The 24,429-nt window shown below is 41.7% G+C and overlaps 2 protein-coding genes across 2 annotated transcripts; one reads left to right on the top strand and one right to left on the bottom strand.

Annotated features, from left to right (window-relative positions):
* Positions 1-3,175: 3,175 nt before the first annotated feature.
* Positions 3,176-5,615, top strand: LOC119726558 (phospholipase A and acyltransferase 2-like). Its single transcript, XM_038198296.1, has 2 exons — positions 3,176-4,111; positions 5,055-5,615. The coding sequence occupies exons 1-2, from the start codon at positions 3,562-3,564 to the stop codon at positions 5,096-5,098; spliced, it is 594 nt and encodes a 197-aa protein (XP_038054224.1). The 5' UTR covers positions 3,176-3,561; the 3' UTR covers positions 5,099-5,615.
* Positions 5,616-6,919: 1,304 nt separating this feature from the next.
* Positions 6,920-13,975, bottom strand: LOC119732270. Its single transcript, XM_038205733.1, has 7 exons — positions 13,673-13,975; positions 13,014-13,099; positions 11,719-12,572; positions 10,876-10,930; positions 8,268-8,352; positions 8,035-8,105; positions 6,920-7,875 (listed from the first exon to the last, which is right to left on the bottom strand). The coding sequence occupies exons 2-7, from the start codon at positions 13,096-13,098 to the stop codon at positions 6,953-6,955; spliced, it is 2,073 nt and encodes a 690-aa protein (XP_038061661.1). The 5' UTR covers position 13,099; positions 13,673-13,975; the 3' UTR covers positions 6,920-6,952.
* Between the last annotated feature and the right edge of the window lie 10,454 nt (positions 13,976-24,429).

Raw genomic sequence — 24,429 nt, forward strand, 5'->3', positions numbered from 1 at the left:
TGTAGTCATATGACCATGAAAAATATTATGCCAAAATCTTTAATGAAAAATATTAGTAAATTATCTCGCCGTATAGCGGAATCTGACTGGTCACAGTGTTTACACTAATACAGATGCATGGCAGGGGAAGTGAAAGAACCTATTAATAATATAATATTTGTCAAAAATTGATATCAAAATAATTGATTTTCTCCATTGCAAAGGATTAGAGTTGTCATTTGCATGCCATATTAGCGAAGACATTGCTATTAAGCACTTGTAATCATATGACCAAAAATATTACTTAATTCTTTCGCTGTAGCATATTAAGGATGGCAGTGACCGTGATCCATTGTACACGTAGAGTTAGCAGAATCTGACTGGTCACAGTGTTTACACTAATATAGATGCATAGCAGGGGAAGTGAAAGAATTTATTAATAATATAATATTTGTCAAAAATTGATTACAAAATAATTGATCTTTTGCATGAGTTGTCATTTTCATGCCATATTAGCGAAGCCATAGCTATTAAGCACTTGTAATCATATGACCATGAAAAATATTATGCCAAAATCTTTAATGAAAAATATTTCTAAATTCTCTCGCCGTAGCATATTAAGCAGAGCAGTGACTGTGATCCATTGTACACGTACTCATCTTTGCACCATTGTAAAAGCCGTGCATTTAATTCACAATATTACCCCTGATCATTCAGCGTATACTGTTAGTATTTTTTGAGATTCTTAGGAAGACTGGACATTAGTCATTTGTGAGGCGTTCTTGCCAAAGAGGAGAAACATGCAAAAAAACTTGAATGGGGGGATTTTTTTTATTCTCATCTTTATTGATATTAATCACCTTGATATGTCTACCACATGCACATGTTTTAAAGAAATATATACAAATCGTGAAATTACAACGTTTTTATAGGGAAACCCAATTGGCATCTTTCATTTGCAGGACTACAAATGTTGAAACTTTAAAGGCCTTTTTCTCAGTATTTTACTTTTTGATATGTCAATAAATGCGAAAGTTTAACAGCCGTGACTTGTCAATGGAATGTCCGATTAAAACACAACAAACAGTATTATAAGGGGAATTTTATTCTCTTTTCTAATACCAGCAAACCCTCATTTCAACCTCTGCCAGAAACACTACAATCAGGGTACCAAATTCGATGGACTTTAATTTGTGATTAGGCCTGGGCTAATCCATCATTTTATGGAATTTATGGAAACTTTTATGACTGTAATAAGACCGCATAAAACGTGTTCGGTATGTACAGAGGAAGTCGACTGCATTTGTTTATTAATTTCAAGTTTCTTTTATATTATATTTTTGAAAGTTGCTCCCGTCGTGCTATAATCGTGTTTCAACCCCCTTGGAAAAATAATAAAAAACCTATTATAATTTGCTGAGTATTTTGCAATACAATGAAACAAAATCCCCCACGTTTGGTCAAGTTATTTCTTTACAAATTTCGAATTATTTACGGGCCGACAATGATTCTTGCCGAATTTTTTTTTAATGGTGATAGGCGCAAACGTCCCTCCCCCCCCCCAAAAAAAGCACTTTCCTGATGCTCAAACTAGAACAAAAAAATCTTTTCTCGCTGAAAAAAAAACACATTAACAAAGAAATTTAACTTCGTTCAGCTCCACGTTCAAAGTTAACAATAGGAAAACGAGGGGGAAAATCAAATAGACATCAATTAAGCGCCCGTCACACTGTCACGATGTAGCCTCACGATCACGACAAGACAGTGCTGAGACGCAAGACTCGACGACATCGTGAAACTCGGAACGACATCTTCATGTTTATCGGAGCGACATCTTGAGCGTCGTTTCGGCATCCTACAGGTCGTGCATGGTCGGCAGTGGAGCCACGATTAGTTTCAACAGTTGAAGCATATCGTGATGGTCGGCAAAAAAATCCGAAACGGATCTAGAGTCTGTCCTCTGTCTGTACTCAAACGGTTGTGTCGTAACGAAGTCGTAACGAAGTCGTAACGACATCGCAAAAGTATTTGCGAGATCGGCAGTGCAGTGGTCATATATGGTGGCCAATTTTTTAAGCCGACTTTGAAACGACCATTGCGACGTGAAAATCCGAAGATGACGTCACTCCGTCGTTTCGGAGTCATTTCGGCATCGGTTCAGGCTCGCTCGGTCTTGTGTGTCGGTACTCAATCGGTTGTGTCGGTACTTCTGTCGGTACACCGTCTGTTATGTCGTTACGAGATCGAGACTAAGTCGTAAGGAAGTTGAAATATTCGGTCGAGGTCTTTTCGGAGTCGCAGTAATCGGGACGACATCGCAGCATACTCTGATCATGGTCTGCAGACTGCAGGTCAGACGAAGAACATTAGTGCGCGCATTTCAGCAATATTTTGCGTGCATGGAACCAGTAGTAACCGCGGTACCGTACGCAAAACAATTACCGACGTGGCATCTAGTCTAATTCCCCATGGGCGAATGAGACTTTTTGAGACCCGGCGTGAATGGGAGAAATAACGAATGTCATGTGATGTGAGTTCCACCAATCAAATGACAAGGATCTGTATGTCGGTCATATAAAGCTCTATGATTGTATTTCCCGTTCCCCGTGGGCGAATGGAACTTTTTGAGCCCCGGCCGGTGAATGGGAGCAATAACGATTGCCGCCATGGGCGTCGCGAGGGGGGGGGGGCAAGGGGGGGCACTTGCCCCCCCCCCCCCCCCCCTGGAAAAGCAAAAAAAAAAAAAAAAAAAAAAAAAAGGAAGAAAAAAAAAAAAAAAAAAAAAAAACAAAGAGGCGCGAAGACAAAGTGGTGTAAATTTAATGAGTTGGGGGGGGGGGGGGGGGGCAAAATGTCCCTGCCCCCCTCTAAAACTGATAAATCGAGAATGTGTTGAAAAATACAAGCATTTTTTGGCAAAAAAAATTTTGCCCCCCTCTAGAAAAAATCCTGGCGACGCCCATGATTGCCGCGTGATGTGAGTTCCACCAATCAAAATAATGACAAGGATCTGTATGTCAGTTATATTATATAACAATATTTTCAACAAAGCTACAAAATAATTCCCACATATATCTTTTTACTTTGTGCTGATGGCGTTATGGGGACTTTTTTTGGAAAAATATGTTGCCAACCACGGCTTCAATTTATGCACTTACGGCAGCCCATACAAAGTGGTGCCAATGTTTACAAACAAAAGAAAGGCTTATATTTTCACTGATTTGGGAATTTCCGTGGATGGTGCAATACTAAATACACGGCGCAGTCTTTGGGGGATTCCGATGTTGCATCAGCACGCGTGTTCCTTGGACCGCCGTGTACCAGTGAAAAAAATACAGTGAACAGAAATGGCCACATCCAATTATGCCAGTGAGGAAATGTGCAGAGTGCTGTAAGGAAAATGTCAGAGTGCGGGAACCAGTGTAATGGGAGTCCCCACTTTTGAATCCAGTCTTTCAGTGCAGTTGCAGCATCGTCGAACTCAGCTCAATCACCAAATCAGTGTCTTTCGTATGATCAGAGGCAGTAGCTTTATACCTCGTCTCGCAAATAAACTTAACCAGCAGTCGACAGGCAGGAGAGATGGCAAGCAACAACAATTATGGGGTTGTTGGTTACTGGCATGAGCCTTCATTTCCGGATATTAAGGCATTGGAAGGCGACTTATGCCTGGGTGATAGGGTGGAGTTCCGCCGGGACGTCGGGTACGCACACTGGGGTATATACGTCGGTCAGTATCGAGGTATGAGACACGCTGTCATCCACTTCGGTATGTTCGAAGGAGGGCCGGAATTCTCCAAAAAGAAGGCAATGGGAATTCCGTCTGCTGCCAGTGAAAAGCCCGAGATACGAGCTGATACAATAGGGATGATTTTCGGCGGCTCTGGCAGGGCGAGGATCAACAACTCCAGAGACCATCAAGAAAAGCCTTTGGATCCCGGCGTCATCATTGAAACAGCAAAGAAGATGCACCGAGACAAAACGCCGATCGACTACAACCTTTTCAGCAGTAACTGCGAGCACTTCGTGAACCTCTGTCGATACAGTCATCCCCACAGTGATCAGATTACTGCAGCATTGCAGACGGCTGGGTACACGACGCTTGCCGTTGGTGCTATCGGTGCAGTAATAGGTTAGTATTAATAGTACGCATTTACTGTAACTAGGGAGCATAAAAGGGAAGGAGACATTTGTCTCTTGGTAGACACTGTGATGATAGCTGTTAAACTATAGTAATAACAAATTGGGGAACAAAAAGGAATAACTGCAGCATCGAAGCAGGCATGCTACGTTAGCTGAGCTAAACACCTATTATATTATATTACTGTAGTCGTCTAGCGAGGTCATTTTGGGCGAAAAGGGGCACTTGGCATCCTAGCCCCATAAATGTGGCCAATTTACTGGACTACCTCCGTAAACATAGGCCACACATCCACATGTACAAAAACGTGTCGCACTTTGCCAAATTTCGATTTTCACATTTAGGCTTATTAGTTTGTAGGGTTTTTTTGCCTTAGAAGCATACTCACCCTCTTTATAGGTTAATCAGAAAGTGCTGCCTTTTTCAGATGTCTAACTTTTGTGAAATTTCATGTTGAAATTTTGATACGCAAACGTGTGCAAATGTGTGGCCTATGTTTACGGAGGTAGTCCAGTGAAATTGGCCACATTTATGGGGCTATCGGCATCCGTGCTGACAGGTATACGTTTTTTCATCGGCCCTCCGAAAAATCAAAAACGGGGGGGGGGGACACCATCTTCGTATGGGGGTGCTGCAGTGCTGAAAGTGGACACTATATCGGTCAATAAAGTGGCACTCTTCAGGGCTGCAAACAGCACAGTGAGCACATTTTGCGCGACGTTAAAAAGGGAAAAAAGGCACTCGTAAAAAGAACACTCGTTAGAAAATATTGGCGTAGAGAACCCTCCCCCCTTTTCTTTCATTTTTTTTTCATGGAGGGGGAGAGTTGGAGTGGGGTTAGATCCCTTTAAAAAGAGCACGAAGTTCCACAACTCAACGTGAATAGTTTTACCTATTTTCTAGCAAATCATATTCATTTTCTTTAATTTTACAGCTATCACCTCCGCGGTCATAAGTCCCAGAACTGAACGAAGATAATACTGTCACTTCAACTACTTCTCGTGGAACACCACAGTTAATTGAGTTGCCAGAGAACCACACAGGGAAAGGAGCTCCGAATAAGCGAACAGCGACACTCGGATTTATTTGCCTGTGGTTCGACAGGAATTGAAGGGTGATGTCGCAAGGATGATAACCAAAACAATACATGTAGTACATAACAAAGTACAGTGCTGATGCAGCTATAAAAACACAACTCGTCAGTTCAGTGCTTAAAGGTCAATTTAAATTGATAATTCAGATATATTTTGTAAATAAGCGGGGCAAATAGTAGAACATTGAAATATGTAGAGACAAATTATAACGACTGAAAAAAGGTACAACAGATGCGCAATCACATCAAACCAAAATCTGGCAAACATTCCCCGTTCAGAATGTTTTATTATATATACAATTTAGTTCGTGTTCAAACCAGTTAAATTTACTAAATAACTGTGAATTTGCTATGTTTATCTGCTGCTGAATATATTATGTGAGGTATATTTTGTAAGTAAGAGCCAGCTAGTCAAGTTCTCCTCTGGAATCCTGATGCCCCTCGACGAAAAGGTCGTCCCAACATGACCCTGGAAACATCCATCGGCTAGAAACTGGTCTGAATGGTCCATCTCTTTCCAACACTATGCTCGACAGGGACAGTTGGGCCCAACTCATCAAGTCATCATGAAAATGAATGAAAAAGAAGAAGAACCTATGCCGAATTTTCCGGTGGGGCTTTGTAGCATATTCTAAACCTGTTCATGTTGAGTATTTAGACATGTTAACAAGGTAATAGCAAAAAAAGTGTTGACAAAAGTATTGAATTGCTTAACACCGTTTTGTAGTGTACTCAATGGCTTATTTAAATAAACGTATATCGTAGCAAGCAATAGTATCGATCCTGTATTTTTAACACGCGACTGGAAAATGAGACCGTCATTTTGAAATTTAGTTCATCCACACGCTGCATGAGCTACATATTCGGGCTCCAAATATCAGCGCATTCACCACTGTTTTTCCCCTATAATTTGTTTGTGTGTATCAGTATATCAATGATTGCGTCATAATGTTATCGATACGAACGAGTTCACATACTTGGGGATTTACATCGATGTTGCAATACATCCATGTAGGACATGAATTTGGGAAATCCCCTTGCCGCATAGCACGCCTGATCTTTGACCCGGCAAGTAGGCCTTACATATATAATAAACATGTATATTGCAGGTGCGGATCCGGGGGGGGGGGTTCGGTGGAAAAAAACAGCTCTGACTCGTATCTTTTTCTACATAGAAATACATAACAAATAGTGTGAAATCCCCAACGCTGCTCTGGCACACACACAAAAACCCAATATACTGTTAATAATGTACACTCGTTCAACAAAATTCGGACACAGCTTGTAATATAGTGATGTTTTGTATTGTATTGTAAATGTCTGTTGATCTGTGTAATTCCTATTTTATTTAAGTTTATTTCAATGAATTTTTTAACATTGTTACATTGTACTTTTAATTGTATTTTAATAGTAGTTTTGTGTGAGCTGGGATCCATGGGAGATCAGTGAGTTTTCCTCACTGAATGGATCACCCAGGATAAATAAGAAATAAATAACATAAATAAATAAAATAAATGATCACTCGTCGGATTTGCACAGCACCCCCATTGAAAGTATGGTACGAGCCTCATCCCCCCAACCCCCAACCTATTGATTTTACAGAGGCCGCAGAAAAAAAACTGTCTACCGTATTTCAGCATTAATTTGCTGATGAACGCCCCGCCCCCCCCCCCCCTCAAAAATTGAGAAGACCCAGAATACACTTCAACATTCTCATATTTAGTTAAAGGTTATTTATTTCAAACACATTTATTGGAGGTACCGGTGCCTTCTTCAGTGAACCATAAACCACGCTCTTTGAAGCGTTCCACCTTCACATCATGCTCGACCACCGCGTTATCGCGCACCACTACAATCTCTTTCTTGTTTTCGCGCCACTTTTGGTCAAAGAAGTGTTCCCCATTTGGAAAGCTGTCCGAGCCTAAAATGCTGACCTCTAACCCCGGGACCTGCTTTCGCTGGATGAGTTCATTCATAACCTGCTCGGGGTTTAATGTCTCATTCGTATTCAAGGCAAGCATCCACTCTTTGAGGAATGCAATCGTGTTCTTGGAAGGTTTGAAGTAGACGAAACCGGCGCCGTAGAACGCCGGAAGGTCAAGCTCCATCACAGCCAGGTCGAAATCATCCTGAAAGTAAGGAAACGGATCGCGAAACCAGAACGTGTCTGCATCCATCGAAAGAACTTCGTAGCCATCCTGCAGCAAGGGCAGAGCAATTCTCAGCCTCTTCTCTACAAATTGACGACCCGGAGCAAACTCCGATAGATTCGTGGAGATCTTTCTGTGTTTAGTTCTCACGACGTGGAGCCCTGCATACCGGGCTGTTATATTGGAGTAGTACGTCATAGTGACGTCATCCTCGGCTACTATGGTGATGTAGGGGCACGCCCCCGTGCGTCTGACGCTCTCTAGCCAGTTGTCGGTGATGTCTGTGAAGGTGGCATTTGTCGTGGTCAGGACGATTTTGCCGGGGCGTCTCTCCACGTCAGTTTTGGTACAACATTGGTGATTCACATTCCGCGCGTCCGGTGGTACATTGGGAGTGTCTTGTGTCTCGTCCTCGTGCGCATGTGCGGGTTGAATTGTGCGCAGTGAACTCTGACCCTTTCCTTTAGCAAACACCTTTGGAAGGCTATGCGGTTGGTGCTTGGTATCAGAAACTGTAAATAAATGAGCAAAATATCATCACAGACGGACGCGGGTGTCAATAACAAACTGAGAGGGAGCTTATATATGGATCAATTTAAAGCTTATTAAAAAAACAATGTGAGGGTAAAGATACAAATTACATTCGAATTCTGAGTAGTTTTTTTACTCACGTTGAACCGAGGCGTAAAAGCCAATGGCTGCCAAGAAAACCAATCCGAAAGAACCGTATCTCAGCGTCGACCTGTCAGGAGAAACAAAAAAAATGATGCATTTATAGTTGTGACGCCCCAAGTAGATCATCGGTCCGAATTAGTAGGAGCATAGTTGGGAATCCCGGGACATACCGTTATTTCGTTTTACCGTTTTGGATTTCCTCTTTATAAATGCATCGATCTTAGCCTACCTGTTTTTCCTTGTGCTGCTTGGTATGTTGGAACTCATCTTTTGAGAAACTGAACTGCTTCCAATGTTTACTTGGCGTAAGGGTTCTAGAAAAGAGAAATCAAATAAAATGAAGTGTCGCGGTCGGTTCACTTTTGAGTCTTTCACCGAAAATTCAGTTAGCCCAATTTTCAACCGGGAAATACATTTTGAATAGAAGTTATTAATTGAGTGGGAAACGCAGGTGTTGGCGAATTGTACGGGTACGTATGGAATGTGGACTGCAGCCCCACTGAAATCAGTCGACACACCAAGCTTGCTCTAGGCTCCCAGCTACTTGGCATCCACCAGGATGCAACTTCACACGTCATCGATTTCGATTTTACTACTTATTAGTGTTTTCTTCTTAGAGTTTAGGCACTCTCCTGAAGACGGTCAGAGCATACTGACAGGAACGTCGAGTTTAAACCTCTGCAGTCTTTTCAGAACCACTCTCTTAGTTGCGAAATTATTCGCACATGGTGTTTCCGCAAACCTTTCATTTATTATGGAATGTGTACATGTATTATGCATTAATCAATCTTCAGCAGCAATCTTTGACGTGTGTGGTATAAATTTCACGCATTAACAATTAATGCACATGCGTTGAACAAAAGCACACACATCCAAGATGGCTGCCAACAATCTGAAGGAGGCGTATGTTTAACACAGTTGTTACTCAACATATATAGACGGACATAATGAGAACTTATACACTGACTGAGAAGATCAATCCTCTTTTTTATAGTTGACAAAAACAATGAAGAAGTGCATCAGCATTTTACCAGACAGTGTAACAAATATCATCAATCCTTTGCTCGTACCACTCTTGCCCAAAATACAGTCAAGCATGAGGGTTCAAAGATGTGGAACCCCTTAGATGTTTCTATTTTTAAAAATGTATGGAATCTTCCAGTGGTTAAACTAAAATATAAGGCCAAACGTCTAACTACTATTTAGTCAATTCGTTTACATATTCTCACAGGGTTACCAGACTTAATGTCCTTTCTGGTTTAGTCTATTGTCTTATTGTATGTGTGTTTATAATATAATTTGTTCATGTAATTGTTAATTAATATCAATGGGGATTCCTACTCGACAAGCAGTTGCTTTTGGAGGATCCCCATTCACATTTACTTTTCTTTTCGTAATATACATGTATTGACATGCATGTATTGCGAAGACACCAATTATGTGGAAAATAAAGAATGAATGAATGAATACATGTACTTACAGATAACTTGTCTTTTACTGCAAAAACCGCCACCGCTGGGCTATGGACGAGCAGTCCTCATGCATGCCGGACTTTGCCGGTGTCCAGATCTTCATAAACTTCACACCTAAACACTCATTAAGTTCTCTTGATAAAAGATAGCATCATCGTTCCCGACCAAGCACCATCAACTTACGGGATCACATTTGCACTAGTCAAAAAATCTTCCAATCATTTGCCTCATTACTCAACAAGCTGGTGGCGATTCGTAGGGATTATTAGACTGCTTCCGTGCATTGATGTGCTCGTTGTACTTGAGCAGGCGGCTAAAAATGTCACGCCCCAAATAAAGCATCGGTCCTTACAACATTTTAGGCGGTTCCAACAACTATACCTGGGTAGGCCCTTTAAAAGTTGCAAAACCCGACAGTCTATACTTGGAGCAATTATTCTACAGTTGGGGCAACAAACGCACTAGTAAGGATGCAAGTTGGTATGCGGTCCTCAGTGGTCTATTACTGCTATGCTTAGTCTTGTTTTACCAAATCCAGACTTGGAGACATTCGGAGGTCACTCCGATAATAGCGATCACTGCGGTGGAGACTAGTCAGGTCCTCTCTATCTCGGTGTCGGCACAGTGCTATCCCGTGTGCCTTTGAAAATACATGTACATGAACATGTACATATATATCCTTCTTTTCAATAAAAAGACCAGCCTTCCCTTTTCAAACATGCCTTACACAGGTATATGTACATGTACATGTATATTGCATTGGTCGGTTATATAACACAACAATCGGACCCTTGCCTGCAAGGGGAAATCAATAATCCTCACATGTACCATTGATGGGTATTGTTGTTAAGTTACGAGGAGGGAACACAAGACGGCGCACAAGAGGGCGCAATGGGCAATGAGTGCGAATGGGGGCACTGTTTTGGGCGCCATTTTCTTGATGTAAACAACAGAAATATTGCATTTATTGAAGCAATTTAGAAACAATTCAAAGCTTTAGAAAATGACAGAATGTAAATATATTTGTTTTTAAATTAAGCTAACAAGTACCGGTAAGCTCAATCGCTCCACTTGAATGATTTTTACAGCCCTGCACCTCCAAAATGGCGTCAGGCCTCAAGGCCATCTGTAATTATTGGAATCTGTATTTAGCTTGAACCTCGAGGACTTGTTATGAGTTTGTGATCAATCTATGAGGATTGATTTTGTCATATTATTTATTAATGGTGAATCCCTATGACAGTTCGTCTTTAAATGCTTTTATTTACGGTCGACTGACAATGTTATTGAGCGGAAAATCACATCATATATTAATGCTCATAATCTATCTGATGGCACTGCATGCAAATTTAATACATGTAGTACCATTCCCATAGTAATGCTTATATTGGATATACAAGGGGGAGGGGGTTCTCCCCATCTATAAGGAGCACAAAAATAGGACAAATCTTTCATAAAAAGCGGCATTTGTCTTCTATCCCTATGCCAGTCCTCCCCCCTCCCCTTTACAGCTACCCCCCCCCCCCCCAGCAAAAAGCTTGTTCCCCCTCTGATTGCTGATCAGCTAAAAGAGGAGAACAATATTGTTTGGTTGGTTACAAAGAGGACAAGAATCATCAATGCATATCGTCGTTGCTTCAGAAAGTCTCGCACTGAATGCGCTTGCAAGTTTGGACGAAACAGTTGATGAATATTCAGCCCACTTCCGATGATTCAGGTTTTCCAGAGCTTATTTTCCGTTTCCTCTAAATTATCAACAAAGAATTGCACTGTTTGCACTCGGAAAATACTTTTCATTAACATGCTCAGTTTCTTCGGCCAAAATGGGCTGATATTTCTGCACAATTCAACACGTGCCGGTCGGAAGAGGGCGCCCTTAGCGAGTGACCACTTGCAATGATTGTTGGAGGAGTGATATTATTAAATTCACTGTTAATAGGTTCGCCATTGCTAGTTAGCACTCACGGGTACCAGGAATTATTGTCACACTGTATTAATGTACACAATGGGTCTGCGTCATTCTACTGCCAAAGAGCACATTATAAAGAAATTTGCATGAACACCATACATGTACATATATATCATGTTGGGAGAAATGCATTTTTTATTTGCATTCAATTGCATCCAAAAGACCAGCAATTTAAATGTATATCAATCACAAAATAATACCAGACAGTAGCGATGAGTGCCCGTGTGTTGTTATCTTTATGCAGTTTCATTTTGAAGTAACCACAATCCGTAATTATGAAAGCGTTCAAGTTTCTTGTCATGCCCAATAATGAAATTGTTATGCATGACCACCACGTCTCTCTTGTGATATCCTCTCCACTCACGACTAGAGTAAAGCTTCCCATTAGGAAAGTGCTTGGAGTCTAGCACCCTGACCTTCAGCCGGGGCACCTTCCTTTGCTCGATGAGTTTATTCATGACCTCCTGATCCGGTTTTAGTCTGGTGTCTGACTCCATAAATTGGATCCAATCTTGGAGGAATTTCAGCGTCCGGTTCGTGGGTTTGAAATACACGAACCCAGCGCAGTAAAACCTAGATATGTCCTCCTCTACCGCCAAATCAAAGTTACCCTCAAAGAAGGGGTACGGGTCCCTGAACCAGTAGGTATCCACATCGGTGAACAAAACTTCGTATCCGTTGTGTAAGTACTCCTGGATGTATCTCTGACGTTTATTCACAAAGTGTCTGTATATGGGTGTGTCGAAAATCAAAGGCTTGGAGGAGGTCACACCGGAGTCTGTTCTGACGACGTGTAGGCCGGGGTAGTCGGTCAGCCTCTTGGTGTAATACGTCAGGGTGACGTCGTCCTCGGCTACTATGGTGATGTTGGGACACGCCCCAGTCCGCTTGATGCTCTCCAGCCAGTTGTCTGTGAAGTCTAGAAAGGCGGCATTTGTTGTCGTCAGGACAACCTTATTCACTTTCTTGCTCAGCGCATGCTCGGTGCAAGTGGCGGTGGGCGGGGCCTTGGCCCGTGCGTGCGCAGAAGTTGGGCGCTTTCGCTGTAAACTGCGGACCTCGAAGCCGCCATCGTGAGGTTGAAAGTGTAAAACTGTAAATTAAAAACGGGATTGTACTTTTGAAACTAATAAAATGTTCTTTAGAGTATACGTCTGATCGGATTCCGTATTCATAATTGTTTCTATGAGCCCACAAGTTTGCAATTGTGTTGGCCGTAAACGTTGTTAAAGATGTAGGCCTACTGTGCTGCTCTTCATCGACTTGTATCCCCCTTTTCAACGTGCATGTCTATTTTAACAAAACAAAATCATTTATTATATTTTTGGAGTCAGCAAAGTTCTAAAAAGAAGGCTTGGTTTTGTAATTTGCGAACCACGAATGCGCCCTTCGAGTGAAATGGTTCACTATCGACTCCGATAGGGAGGCGGGAATCAGTCTACCCTGCTAGAACTTAAAAACATTCCGTAACTGATTTGCCAAAGTGGTCAGGATTGTTTGGCCGGGGAACCAGGCTAAAATGACGAACACTCACCAAGTCTCTTGGAGATGACGTACATGTAGGTTAAACCAATCACCGCCACTGTCGAAATCAGCACGAAAGCAGTTTTGCGAGTCATCCTACGGGGGAATAAGAACGCAGTATAGGGATAAACATGATGCCGAATTGAAAAGTCAGATTAATTAATAAGACTATATATACTCAAGACGAGAAAAATCTAGAATTCTCCAAAACAATTCTATGAGAAATAGATGGTGGACTTTTTTCATTAACCAAGCTTGATTTATATATTTCTTTCCGGGTTTGAGAATCAACTCAGCACAAAGATTAAATGGCTCAAGATATAAATTTGGAAACAACTTGTCCAAAACTGGAGAGGTGTTGGGCTATAGGCCTATACATGTATATGAATTATCAATACTACAATCAGGTTTCTTGTACAACATGATTTCAAGAAAAACCGAACCTCATAAAGAGAATGACCAGTTATACGTTCGACAAACTCTTAGGTTTGTTACACCCCAACTATATAGCTACGGTCTCAACTACAGCAGGGGCACCAACTACAGCAGGGGCACCAACTATGTATACAGATGGGACGATGCTATAGTCGACGCATAACAAGTTAACATGGTGAGTTATGCGCAATGGCTTTAATGAATTACAATCCCACGTACCAGCAATTTACTCACTTTCAAATCTCGCTTTCTCTTTCGTCTTCGGAAATGAGGGGTCGTCAAGTCATGTCCCTCATTTCGAAATCAAGGCTGCGGCTTGTTACTGCAATGTTCAACAAATGAATACTCTGAATTGTATTGGAATATCAGTCGTTTTCTGTAGTGTCTGTTTTTAGTGCAGTCATTATATAGAACGTCAACCGTGGATATACCTATTGCGTGCGACACACAAAGCGAGCCATCTTCACTCACGGCTAAGAATGGATCGATAGAAACACAATAGCACTTTAGAAGAGGATTCCGTCGCTGTATGCATAATAAGATAACACTCATAATGTTGCACGGATGTGGAACGGCTCTGAGAAGAAATGATGTCATTCTGTATTGACCGCGTTGCATTCTGGGAGCAAGGTCAGAACAAGTAGATTAGTGTTGCTGTTTAATACCCAACAAAACAAAAACAAGAGTATAGCATTGCAGATTAGTGAATGCCATAGACCCCAGTGATAAAATAACCCCACTTCCCAAGATCAGGAAAAATAATCACAACTCTCCAAGGTGTTTTAGACATACATCAAATTGAAGCTCATTATTTTCATCATCTTTCCTTTTCTCTTTGATTTTGTTTGGGGTAATCTGATGACTTTTTTTTGGAAGAAATTTCCATCCAAAGATGATTACCCCTAAAAGTAGTCCTGATACGAAGCCCGTAACCGTTTTGAAACACCGATGCCCGCACTCCATTACAAAAAAAAAAGCAATTGTAGGGAATTGCAGGGCCCAAATTCATCCAAATTTCACAGAAATACAAGCTTGCAGTCCTATTCACGGCTTTCATTCGTCTTTTAAAAACCACAAAAATCACATGGCCCACACAATTCTCTAATAGCAGAGGAGAGACACCGAGGGCATGCATATGCAAATCGTGAATTGGCAGGCGGGGGCGATTTGGGCCTACTGGCCTGCACCCTTGTAAAAAGACCAATAATGTTGCTATTTTCTGCCAGACCAATTTTTTTTAAAAGAAGAAGGATCCATCAATCACATTATTATCAAAACATTTAGGAACAAATACTCTTGAGGTCAGTATAGTAACATGCCTGAACATGAGGACGGTTTTAAGCCTTGTCTGCCATGCGCATTGAATTGTATATTGGTTTTCCCTTTCCCACTGAAATTTGTCACCGACACCACGAACTAACACTCAGCTGCGCGTGAGTGCCTGGCGCGTATTTCACGGAACCGCGTTATTTCGTTTTCACGAACCAATACCCAGTGCGGCATTGCATGCGTGCAACATTTTCGTTATTCGTCCCCCCCCCCCCCGCCCCTACCTATTGATATAAAGGCTTGTGAAAAAACCCAAGGGTGGATCCGGGAGGGGGCCAACGGGAGCCAAAGCCCCCCCCCCCCCCCCCAAAAAAAAATTAAGTGACATCGCAATAAAGGCAGGCACTGCGTACACCACCATCTTTTCCGGGAAAAAAATGATTAAAGTGATCAAAAATTGCACCAGATCGCACCACAGAGCTTCTAGAATAAAAAAAAAGAAGAAAAAAAAGACGGAGCCCTTCAGCGGGCCCCGAACCCTCGTCGTAATTTTTTGGAACCACTTTTTGGAGGACAAAATTTTATTGTTTTTTGCTTCCCTCTCCCCAAAAAATTGTGTTCTGGATCCGCCCTTGAAAAAAACCTCGCTCTTCTAAGATGGAATAGGATACCGGAAGGCAATGCACCTCGAATGCGCTGACAAAAATCACTTCCACTCCTTTATACATTTTATATTTATGTTTTGTTCAGGGAGGAGCTGGAACGCAATGAACGCCATGGGGGCGCTCTACCCTATATGCACATTGCCCATGTTCGGTCCTGATATCGAACTCAGAGAGATTTTCTCCTGAATTTTTGATGAAATATGAATTATGGATCCTCCCTCTTGCGAAAAAAAAGTAGATTGCAGGAAAATAGCCAAATTGCGGGTATATTAAAGGGTGCATGCAACCCAGTAAATAGGCCAAAATCCGTCCGCCGTGCTGATGATTAATTGTAAATTATTATATAGTAGAGAGTTCTGAGAGCCATGGAATTGGGGGGATTGAAGACATATGGCACTGCAACTCTGGCCCTGGACTTGGGGCGTTCAATTCTGATCATTTCGGATGTAATTGCATACGAAAGTGGTGCTATTTTTATTTATGTTGTGTGGGGATCCTTCTTCAAAATGGCCACTTTTCCAGTTGGGTAAATATTGTTCGTTTCATGGGTGTTCTTCTTTGGGTGAGAATTTCTCCAAAAAGTCATTTGTCAACCCAACAAATGGTTAAAGAAATATGAAAAACGGGATGTTGATCAACTTTTTGTGCAGCCTGAACACCTGTGAGATTACTGGGTATTTTTTAAAGAAAAAAAATAATTTTGAATAATGGGGATTTATCATCGGTGTCTATGGGAATTTACTTACCGGGTTGCACCCCTATGCAGCAAACCGTAGCCAATATAGGGCGCCCTCCATAGGCGTAGCCAGCGGGGGGGGGGGGGTATTTACCCCCCCCCCCAATATTTTGTAAAGAGTGCCCTTTTTTAACAAGTGCCCTTTTTTTTCTGAACAAGTGCCCTTTTTGAAAAGAAGTCGTGCCTTTTGGGGGTTAGGTGCCATTGGCCGTTCCGGGTGTAATTTCACGCATGTATCGCCCTGGAAAGCACCATATATCGTCAATGCATAATCGTCAGTTTGAGACAGTGCCCCCATCGACATATGGTAACCCCCCCCCCACCCCCCCCCCCCCCCACCCCCCATTTCAACACGGATGTGCCATTTCAGCACGGATCGATGTGCCATTTCAGCACGGAGTTTTAGCACGGATGTGCCATGTCAGCACGCATGTGCTACATACATTTCAGCACGGATGTGCAAGTGCCCTTTTCAAGAAATGTTCCCCCCCCCTATAAAAATGACCTTGCTACGCCACTGCCCTCTGTGCCAAAGTGAGTAAATTTAGAACCAATGAAGTGTCTGACAATTACGAAGGGGAAGCTGTTCAAGGTTGCAAGGGTTGGACACAATCTGGCAAAAGGTGGCGCTGTATGTAGTGACGGTAGCATCTTTTGCTGACGGGCTACGATTTTCCCGACAAGATCTACGAACCGTAATGTCACATGCGGGACCCCGTCATTCACACTTTCACACTAGGATTTGAGCAACGACAGATGAACATACTTGCGATAACGCCAGTCTAAATCCATTTTGCTTCTAATATGTAGTAATTAAAGCAACTTAAAAACAAACCGAATGTTTCTCGCCTTGAGTCGTTCTCAACTAAAAGTAGGTCAAATTGAAAGACTTAAATCTTGCAACGCAATATAATGTTTGAGGACGATTGTTTGTATCCATACTGCAATGGGCGTTTCTTGTTGTTGGATGTTGACGAAATAAAAATAAGGGTGAATATCGAACACTGATTTCAAATTGAGTTGCAGTTTGCTGCACCTCACTAAAGCCTCTTACAAATGGCACGTGCAAATTCCAACTTTTCATCGAAAGAGTTTATCTCCAAAACGTGATAATTTATATCCATTCGAAATTTTAAATCCACGCTTAAGAAAACGCATGGTACATACCGAGAATAAAAGCTATTCTCTGAACTACATTTTTACTTTCTTGTGTTCTTAAATTGCGTTTTCGTATTATAACAGCTGTTGAAACTGTCTTTTGGTGACCAGGAGAGGGTAGGATTCTAAAAGGTATAAATTGGTGTTATCGCGCTTTGGAAACAAACGCTGTATGTGACCTTGAACATGTTGAGGCGATCCACTACGGTCTCCCCCCTCAGCCCACCTCATACCCCCCCCCCCCCCCCGTGAGCACATGTGCAATTAAAACGCCAATTAACGTACACGTTGTCACCTCGCGTATCAGTTCCGTAAATCGAGCCTTTTTTAATTGGTGTCCTTGCTACCGCGTACCGCGCTACGCTAATCTAGCTAGATAATTAACCGGTGCTCGGCCGACTCGGATTAAAACCTTACAAGTTGAATGCACGTCATGATGGCAAATCTCTTCGGAATGTTAACTTGGTTTGGATTTGGCGCATATTTACGTAGCTTAGGGATTTTGCACTACTTCACAAAACCATTGTTAAAATGTGAACGATACTAGACTAGCATAGACGCTTGTCCCGAACAAATTTGGTCTGAGTGTCTAGGCAGTCATCTGAGTCAATTATTTTCGCCAAGGTGAGGCTTAATAATCAAGTCTAACTCGCAAGTGACAGTTATAAGTCAGTGAATCAGTTAGTCAATGAGATAGCTTAATACAAGGAGGTTGATGAACCAGACATTATATTCCGGGTCATTATAAATACTAGACCTTTAGTTCATTTGTAAACATCGAGTGCCACCCTCAACCGAAAAGAATCCTGCAACAAACACACACAAACGAGACCTTTACACTTCAAAGTCTAGGGCAACTTGGCCCAAAATTCTGATGAAGTCTCCCGTGCATGACGCGGTCCAACCCGTAGTCTTGCGTATAAGAATGCATTGTTTAGTTCCCTAATTTGCTGCCAGTCCCTTGACAAAAATCCGGTAAAAAGAAACGGCGGTGCGGAGGTCTCCTGAACAAGATGAATCATAATTCCAGTCTTGGCAACGCTACCCAGGAAATACCGAGCACACCTCACGCGCATGAACACAGAGCGCGTGAGAAATGCTTGGAATTTTTCTGGGTAGCGCTGCCGATATTGCTAAGACCGGATTTGATTCATCTAGTTGAGGGACTGCTGCTGTCACGTGCGTGCATCAGCTTGCATACAGCGTGTGTGAGGTTTGCTCAGGATTTCCTGGGTAGCGTTGCCAATATTTAATACCGGATTTTATTCATCTTGCTCATATAGCGGCCTCACCTGTCACGGACCGGCTGCACTCAACTCTAAACCCCGTCTTGGACTATTTCCCAGCCAGGACACGCATCAGCACGCCCCACGGGATTCGAAAAATGATGCATTATACCAAAATTTGCAGCCTGTCAGACCACATGAGTCGCGACATGTCATCGCAACAATACACGACCGGTCGCATTATTCCAGATTCGAAGAAACCGCCAAGGCTACACGGAGGGAGACGTTACCCGATGTTGCTGTGGTGATTGGTGAATAACAGCAGATTTCGTCTTGTGTTGGAAGTTTGTCAACATGTTTGCAGCCTCTTGCAGGAACCCCTCCTTATAGAGGCGACATGACGTGAACGCAAGGCAGCCTTGGACGATCCCTATCGTAAATATCTCGTTGAATGAGAATGTTAACAAGATTGTCTTTAATTCGACGAGTGGCACGTTACAGGTAAGGGCATTTCTCAACCGTTCGAGTTTGAAATTCATTTAGCCTAGGCTGATTACTATTAAAATAGCTTTTTCTTTTAGATTGGTGGGCACAGGAGGGAGCTAGTTGGTTTTGGTGAGCTCCTGCATTTACCTCAAGCAAATAGCGCCCTCAAATTGTGTCCACCAGGCACCTTTAGTTTAAAGACAAGTGAAGATGATTTGTCTTTTATCAAGCATTTTTGTAATTATGCCTATGCTTCCAACACGTGCTGATAATCGGACAGCTTTTGTCTCAGTCGTAACGCGTGCACAGCGGATGGTGTACAGCAACATCGGAAATTGCCACTGCCACGAACTCGACTTATAGAAGGACAGAACTGCTTCGACTAGACAACCTGTCTATCACAGCTTTCAGGCCATACGCTGTGAACAACAGCATGATTGCCTTGTTCATCTGTTGCTTCGCTAGTCAGTTCAATACAATCACAGATCCTACACACGAGGATAAACGAGTATTTTGAGCTCTAGTACAAAATGCACAGAGCGGACTTGCCTTTATTGGTTAGACGCGTGATAACGGGCATTAATACCCGTTGGCGCGTAATCGCGAATTTTCCAGGTGTGCCGTTGATTCAATTTTTTGCACGACATCTAAAAAGGAAATATTGATAAAACTGTAAGCAAAAGTACTCCTTATGTAAGATATTATTGTTCCAAAATTGTTTTAAAAAAATTAACACTTCAGGTAATAACACATGATATTGTGCAGTTTTTGTCGTCATAGACGAAGTATTTACCCGGGAAATAAACGAATTTCGAGGAGAACACCGTTTACCCAAATTTCGTTTTAAATTAGGCTTTCATTAAAAAGTTTTGGAGAGATGTGGTCCCTAACCGATGAAACAAAAGCGACGTTTCATAGTTCATTTTTAAAGCTAAAGATATTGTGCTCGGCGTTAACGTGCTTATGTAGTTATCACTTATCAGAATTCAATAATAAAGACCCAAAACTTAGACTCATGAATATTCATGAGAAATATAATTGGCTGGCTTTACAGACTTCGACACCAGATCGGGCGCAGAGCACTGCAAATCTGAAAGCCGCCGCGCGCAGAGGTCTTTGTTGACAAGTATTCATGGTATTTTCCACCAGTACCGGCCGTTATCGCGCGTCTATTAACCAGGAGTTTGACGGAGTTGTTAATCCTTGTGTGTAGGATCCGTGATTCAATCCAGAACAAATCTGAAGTGCCCGCGGCATAATAAGGGACGCCAATATAGACAAGATATTTCCATGATGAAAAATAATTGAATATTACCTAATTTGAAGCCGGTACGAAATGGAAGGTTGCCTCTTAATAGGGCCGCTTGCCAAACAGCCTCCAGAATCCAATTGAACCTGGACCTGTAGCTGCCTTGATTGTCTATAAAATAGACGTTTGCACGGCAATTGTTTTAGCCTTGGCCCGAGAAGTCAGTGATCAAGAGCGATAGTTGCATTGTTAATTGCGTAGCGCCCTTGCATATTTATTTCTTTTACTTTCTCTCACCAACGTCTTGGTCATTTCGTAGCACTGAGGCAAGACCATTTTGTGTAAATAAGACTTTTTGTATCTCTACGCTTGATCACCGCACGTATAACGCGTATGTTTACAGCCGTCGGGGAGCCATTAAACCTTTTCTCGATCGCTGATTGGTTCCCTAGAAAAGCGATGGCGCTTCATTACCGCAGTAGGGCGTATGTTTACAACCGTTGGGCGAACCACTGAACCTTTTCAGCGATCTGTTCCCTTGGAAAGCGACCATGCTTGATCACGTACAGCATGTAGCGCGTATGTTTATATTCGTCGGGCGAGCAATTGAACCTGTTCTCGATTGCTGATTGGTTCTCAGTATAAAAGCTTAGGGAGGAAATAAAGAAAAAGTTAAACCGCTGAACCGAAATGGCCAAGACGAAAGTGCGAGTAGTCCAGCTGGATTATTGTTGTGCCATTAGAGGGCGCACTATGCACTGTCCACTATCGATCACCAGCGTCTTGGTCCAATATGCAGTCGTCTATGATGTGCGTGCAAATTGTACAAACTAAAGACAGCGTCTTGACCTGCAGATTCTGATCATTTATTGAAGAAAAACAGGACGACTACTGACCAATCAACAGGTGACTGCTTTAAGTGACGTCACCAGTTTTCAAGGCGGGTCCGATTGCTGGCGCACGGGGTCCCATTGGCACGGATAGGCCCTATACCAGACGTTTGTAGTGTGGCTGTGCACGTCACATGTGCTCATGAAGATTTTCGGTACTCTGAGACTTCCTTTGGGTAAAGTTTTCCTCCGTGATGACAAAACAATTTTTGATGACTGCACTATTGGTTTGTCTTAATACTTTATAGGCTAACTTTACCCGTCCTCAACATTAATTAAAGGACATTTCAAACCAGTACGACAGGTATTTATCGAGTTTTCGTTCAAACAGTGCGTGGGCTGTTTCTGCATGTCCACGATACATGTACTCATGAATATTTTTTTGTACACTGAGCCTTCCTTTGGTGAGTTTTTTTCTCCTTCATGACTCTGAGACGTCCGTTGGGTAAAGTTTTCCTCCGTGATGATAAAAAGAATTATTTTTGATGAGTACAAGGTCGGTTTGTCTTAAAACTTTACAGGCTTATTTTACCTATCCTTAACAATAATTCAGAGAAATTTCAGTCCAGCACGACAGGTATTTGATGAGAAATGCGTGGGCTGTTTCTGCGTGTTCAATATACTCGGGAAGAATTTCTGTCTATATACTGAGACATCCTTTGGGTAAGGTTTTCCTCCGTCATGACAACCAAGTTTTGTTGACTGCAACATTGGTTTGTCTTTATACTTTATAAGCTTCTTTTAACTGTCCCCAACATTGATTAAGGACAATTTCAAACCAGTACGACAGCCATTTATTGAGTTATTGTTCAAGCAACGCGTGGGTTGTTTCTGCGTCTTCCCTATAATCAGGAAGGATTGTCATCTATGAGATTTCCATTGGATAATGTTTTCGTTCCTGATGACAACGACGTTTTTGTTGACTACAACATTGGCTTGTCTTAATACTTTATAGGACTATTGTAATTGTCTGCAACAATAGTTAAGGGAAATTTCAAAGCTGTACGACAGGTATTTGATGAGTTATAGTTCAAGCAACGCTTGGGCTGTTTCTGCGTCTTCAATATAATCAGGAAGTATAATTGCCGTCTACTGAGACTTCTTTGGATAAGGGTTTCCTCCCTGATGACAACAACGTTTTTGTTGATTGCAACGTTGGTTTCTCTTAATTCTTTATAGGCTCATAGTCACTGTCCACAACAATAATTAAGGGAAATTTCAAACCAGTACGACATGTATTTGATGAGTTATAGTTCAAGCAACGCGTGGGCTGTTTTTGCGTCTTCAATATAATCAGGAAGTATTGCCTTCGACTGAGACTTCTTTAGATAAGGGTTTCCTCCCTGATGACAACGACGTTTTGTTGATTGCAACATTGGTTTGTCTTAATATTTTATAGGTTAATAGTAACTGTCCGCAACAATAATTAAAAGAAATTTCCAACCAGTACAACAGGTATTTGATGAGTTATAGTTCAAGCATCGCGTGTGCTGTTTCTGCGTCTTCAATATGATCAGGAAGTATTGCCGTCTAAGAGACTTGCTTTCGAAAAGGTTTTCCTCACTGATGACAACAATGTCTTTGGTTGACTGCAGCATTGACTTGTCTCTAGAATTTTAAGGCTTGTTTGAACTGGCCACAGCAATAATTAAGGGAGATTTCAAACCTGTACAACATGTATTTCATGAGTTATTGTTCAAGCACCGCGTGGGCTGTTTCTGGTCTTCAATATAATTAGGAAGCATTGCCGTCTATGAGACTTCTTTTGATAAGTTTTTCCTCCCTGATGACAACAAAGTATTTTGTTAAATGCAACATTGGTTTGTCGTAATACTTTATAAGGTTATTGTTACTGACCGCAACAATAATTAAGGGAAATTTTAAACCTTTGCGACAGGTATTCAATAAGTTATTGTTCAGGCAGCGCTTGGGTTGTTTTTCCATTTGCAATAGTTATAAGTATTTTCTGTATACTGGGACGTCTTTAAGGCAGGATTTTACGTGATGACAAAACGTACTTTTATCTAGGTGACGACAAAATTGGTTCGTCTTAATACTTTATAGGCTTATTTCACCCGTCCTTAACAACACTTCAGGGAAAGTTTGAACCAGTGCGTTAGGTATTTAATGAGTTATTGTTTATGCCTGTTCAAAAGTCAAGAGAATTGTCTGCACACTGGGACGTCTTTAAGGAAGGTTTTCTCAGAAATGACCAAAACAAATATGTTTTGGTGACAACGTTCGCTTGTCTTCATACTTCATTTCTTTATTTTACCAGACATGAACGGTCACTATGCGAAATTTCAAGCCAGTACCACAGGTATTTAATAAGTTATTATTCAAGCAATGATTTGGCTGTTTCTGCGTGTTCAATATAGTCAGGAAGAATTTGAGATTTCCTTTAGGTGAGGTTTTTCTCCGTGATGACAAAAAGTTTTTTGGTAATTTTGGTAACTGCAATATTGGTTTGTCTTAATACTGTATAGGCCTATTTTGCCAATCCTCAGCAGTAATTAAGGGAAATTTTAAATCAGTACGAAAAGTATTGAATGTGTCATTGTTCAAGCAATGCGAGGGCTGTTTCTGCATATTCAGTATACTCGAGAATACACGTGGTTTCTAGCCCTGGGATAATCATGGTTGTAGCCATGGGTTGTCGCGTACCGAGTCGATGAGTCGATCTGGGCAGGGGCACGCATCTATCAAAGTTGTTGTGATTATAGGGAAATTAAAAAATACAAAATGTATGCATGTAAATTTCCTGCTCATAATAATTAGACCGATTGGGCCTTACTGGCGAAAAGTTTACAACAGGGGCCAATTTCATAGAGCTGCTTAAGCACAAAATTTGCTTAAGCACAAAAACGTCTTGCTTAATAAAATCAGGTTACCGGCCAAAACTCCTTGCGATTGTTATGCTAAGTAAACAACAGCTAAATACCAGTCACAAGCAATGTACATCACATGGAGTTTTGGCCGGTAACCTAATATACTAAGCAATGTTTTTTTCGTGCTTAAGCAAATTTTCTGCTTAAGCAGCTCTATGAAACTGGGCCCCAGTTCGTCGTGTGTCTGGCAGAATGGCATATGAGCGTATGCCCTTTATATGCAATAACGCGAAATCTCCAAAATGTTCCCAGCTAAAGGGCATATGCAGAAAAGTGCCTCTGTTTTTAATGCAGCTTAAAAATTTTCGTCAGAAATTAACACAAGTTGTTCCAAAACTCATGATTGTTAGGTGTGACAAATTTCAAAATCGTACGATTTATAATACGTGTGGGAGAGCAATAGGCCTAGACGTGGGAGAACATT

The sequence above is a fragment of the Patiria miniata genome, unplaced genomic scaffold (genome assembly GCF_015706575.1).
Source record: "Patiria miniata isolate m_02_andy unplaced genomic scaffold, ASM1570657v1 HiC_scaffold_1, whole genome shotgun sequence".
Taxonomy (NCBI): Eukaryota; Metazoa; Echinodermata; class Asteroidea; order Valvatida; family Asterinidae; genus Patiria; species Patiria miniata.

Coding starts and splice junctions, on each gene's coding strand:
- LOC119726558 (XM_038198296.1), top strand. CDS start 3,562: ATGGCAAGCAACAACAATTATGGGGTTGTTGGTTACTGGCATGAGCCT. Junction 4,112..5,054: donor TGCTATCGGTGCAGTAATAG/GTTAGTATTAAT, acceptor TTAATTTTACAG/CTATCACCTCCGCGGTCATA.
- LOC119732270 (XM_038205733.1), bottom strand. CDS start 13,098: ATGACTCGCAAAACTGCTTTCGTGCTGATTTCGACAGTGGCGGTGATT. Junction 12,573..13,013: donor CGTCATCTCCAAGAGACTTG/GTGAGTGTTCGT, acceptor TTTAATTTACAG/TTTTACACTTTCAACCTCAC. Junction 10,931..11,718: donor TACTTCAAAATGAAACTGCA/TAAAGATAACAA, acceptor TGCTCCTTATAG/ATGGGGAGAACCCCCTCCCC.